This window comes from Mesocricetus auratus, unplaced genomic scaffold (genome assembly GCF_017639785.1).
Source record: "Mesocricetus auratus isolate SY011 unplaced genomic scaffold, BCM_Maur_2.0 Super-Scaffold_100676, whole genome shotgun sequence".
In the NCBI taxonomy this organism is placed as follows: domain Eukaryota; kingdom Metazoa; phylum Chordata; class Mammalia; order Rodentia; family Cricetidae; genus Mesocricetus; species Mesocricetus auratus.
Window position 1 is genome coordinate 131,703,789 of NW_024429266.1, and position 3,781 is coordinate 131,707,569.

Below are 3,781 nucleotides of genomic sequence, written 5' to 3' on the forward strand. Positions count from 1 at the left end.
TTCCAGAACAAAGAGCACTAACTTATTTTGTCTTCCCAATAAAATGATAGTTATATGACTGTTGCTGGTGATTTCTGGACTACGTATCTTTTCTCAGAAATACTCTTATGAGCCCTCACATTAGATCTGAGAGTTGGAAAATGCATAGTACAATATCTAACAAAAACTGTAGACAGATTTAAGGATATAGGTAAGGGCTACAGTATCACCATCATGCTATTGCAGAGAGATGGGAGGCTTGGCACCCCAAAGTTATGCTACAAGGCCAAGTATCAGGAGCATGTGTTTACCCAGTCCACAAGTTCTTTGGTAAATGAAGTCTAAATTCTACTCAACCAGACTATCCCTCACTTACATTGCCAAGTTTCCTGAACACCTAACCCAACTCGATTTAAGCAAGTTAATGCCTGCAGAATGGATCCCAAATCCTGGCTTCTTGAAATTGTGCTGTCTTCTGTTTTGTTACATGATCTCAACTGAATATACAGCTCAGACCAACAAGTATTATAACCTATGCATTTACTGAAATTGAGATTGTAATGGTTTTTGGGATGTTGATGCTGAAAGGACTAACAATTGGGACACATGAAACTTGCTTGGCTGCTTATACTAACCACTCCAAAGTGTTCTTCAATGCCTCACAGTGCCTGACAATAGTTCTCAGATGATGCAGATACCCGAAGATGCAGGTGAGGCAGCACAGCCTCACACTTCTGCTTCTGTGGATGGTTTATGACATGGCATGTATCACTGTGGGAGGGTAATCATAACCTTGCTGACAGAAATAAATGCCAGCATCATCAGCCTGCATACTGCTGACTGTGAGAGAATACTGTGACCCAGACCCACTGCCACTGAACCTCGATGGGACTCCAGCTCCCAAGCTTTTTGCACCATAGATCAGGAGCTTAGGAGCGTTCCCTGGTTTCTGCTGGTACCAGTTTAAATAATTGCTAATGCCCTGACTGGCCTGGCAAGTGAGGCTGATTGTGTCTCCCAAAGATGCAGACAGGGAGGATGGAGTTTGTGTCATTTGGATGTCACATCTGCCACCTGAAATTAAAATCACAAAACACAGCCAATGAGTAAGCATGTGGAAAAACAAATTACCTGATAAATTCAGTTAGGACTAATCACATTGGGCTAAGCAAATGACCATTGCTGTGCTTCCTTACCTGGGAACCAGAGCAAAAGGAGCACTAGGAGCTGAGTGGGGAACCCCATTTCCATAGTGTGACCTTCTCAGAACTGACTACAGCAGACTGGACAGTCTTATGAAGAAGTCCTCAGGGCAGTGGGCTGTGCTCTGAGCACATGCAAATCCCCATGGGCTGTGCACAGCTGCAGACCTGGTTCAGTTCAGTAATTCAAAAGCAATCAGGGTCCCCACGAGTCTCAGGACAGACCAGTCATGAGCATGTTTTTGTAGAAAGAATGTGTGTTTCTCTGGGGAAAAGGGGAGCACATGAATCTTGAGTCTTGAGAGATGCATGTTATTTCTAATATTCCTTGTTTTATCACATTATTTTATTGGTACAGTTGTATCTAGGATGTGATCATTCAACATGGCACAATCTCAGATGTGCAAACAGAGTCATAGACTCATTTGTTTTCTTGATACCTATCAGTATTTTGGATGGCTAATTTTCCTTCTTTTAAAGGGAAAGTGGAAGAGTGAGTCAGCAGGAACTCAGAGTATTCTCCTAAGACGAAAGATGAATTTCTGTGCATAAAGTTCCTCAAGGTAGGAGTTTCTCTGAGACTCGGTCAGGTAGGTATCATTTGCAATGTGGTTAGAACCTGATGATCGTCAATGGAAGAGTATTGGAGTATTACAGCTTTGTGGGTATAAGTTAGAAAGATGCTTACATGGGAGGTGTAAGAGCTGATAACAACTACATATTGGTTTTAAGCTGAAAGATGGGACAAATACACAAGTTAATGAAAATAAAAGTAATTGAATATTGATTTAAAAGACATTTAATTTTTTCAGAAATGCATACATGAGTCATGCTTTTATACCATTTCACCCCACGTCCTTATGTTCCAACTCATTCTCTATGCCCCCAATTTCCCTCAATTAATGACCTCTTCTTTAATTTCTATTTGCACATAAACACACACACACACACACACACACACACACAGCTCACTACTGAGTTTTGTTAGTGTTTCTATATGGAATTATTTAGGCTGGGCACTGGGGAATAGAAAACCTATTGAAAACTCAGATAGTGTGCTGTAGATTTATCATTTGAGAATTGTAGCTTGATAAATTGATGCTGGCCACATCATGGTCACTTATTGTCTACATTTTGAACAGTTATATAACTCTGTAATACTTTATATTTAAAATAGAAAATTCTTTAATGAGGATTGAGAGCTTCAGATATTTGAGGGTACAGGCATAATTATTCATAATACACTTAATGCTTATATTGGATGAGAAAAATAGAAACTGTGTAAGTTCTCTACTAGGGTCGACGGATGCTCCAAGCAAAAATACTGCCTTACTTAACATTTCCAGGCATGAATACCCTCCCACTGAGCAAATCTTAAACCCATATGGGCCATCATTATTCACTCCAAATACAAAATGGCCACTACTGCAACATTGAGGATATCCTTCTGAGTTAGTTATTGCTGTGATTCTTGGGCTTTAGAGTCAGGAAGATCTGTCAAGTATTTTTCTCCCTGGGCAGCTTACATAGAACCTTACAGTAGTGGGTGATCTAATTATCGTAGAGGAGTCTTCTAAGTCAGATCCTGACAGATTCTTCAAATTCCTGTGAACAAAATGTGTAGTGTCTTTCTAAATAGTGTCTTACTTAACCTTCAAATTCTTGGGGGCAACCAAGGACAACAGCATTAGCATACAATGATTTGGGACTCTCTAGGAATTCTCTGACAAATAGCTCAAAAGGAAGTCCCCCATTTTTGACACTGGAATCACTGTTTGTAGCTCTTAGTGGTAGCATTATCATCCAATGTTATGTAACTCTATTTAAAATTCATATATATGTATATACATACATTTACATACATTGTATATGTACTGCAATGTAAATATAAAATTATTTATCTCCTTATAGTATTTCCAAACATATTTAATGTCAGTTTTTCTCTTTTCATCATTCATTTTACCTGTGTCTGACTATCTCTCTTTCTAGAACTTCTCCCTTCTCCATGGTCATTTTTTACTTTACTCATTTCTGCAGCTCTTTGAGGATATGTACTTACTTCTTGAGATTTGAACTTAGGGCCCACAAAATACACAGTATTCAAGTGTGCCTTCCTGGGATACTCATTAAGTTCCTTCTATAAGCAGATTTTTCAGCTATAATGAGAGAAGATGTCATTAAGAGAGAGATTATATGAATGGAACTAACTAATAACAGGAGCCCTTAGAATCCACATCTCAACTCAGAGAAATGCAGAAGTACTCATAATATAAACAGGACTTGATTGAGGAATAGTCTCTGATGATGGCCTTGGAATGAAGGGGGCCATGTATCAAATCATGACAAATGCATCAATTCAAATCTTGAAAGAGCTTGAACTGTGAAACCAGCCACACAATGCTTTGATATGAATGACTAATGTGAAATGAACATTCTTGAATTGTTTCTAAACCTCTTCTTCTGCCAATGGTTATAACCATAAAAATGAGAATACTTCAGATCAAATCAGTGTTAAAAACATAAACATGTTATTAAGATAGGCAAAACTAGGATTAAAACAATTTATTCATCTTGACTTAAAGGGCTATCTCCATTAAAGG

At 38.5% G+C, this 3,781-nt stretch overlaps 1 gene segment (V, D, J or C); it reads right to left on the reverse strand.

The window, feature by feature from the left end:
- Nucleotides 1-730: 730 nt before the first annotated feature.
- On the reverse strand, nucleotides 731-1,306 carry LOC121136542. The segment is given in 2 exon segments: nucleotides 731-1,053; nucleotides 1,176-1,306. Coding segments are annotated over 2 exon segments (378 nt in total).
- Between the last annotated feature and the right edge of the window lie 2,475 nt (nucleotides 1,307-3,781).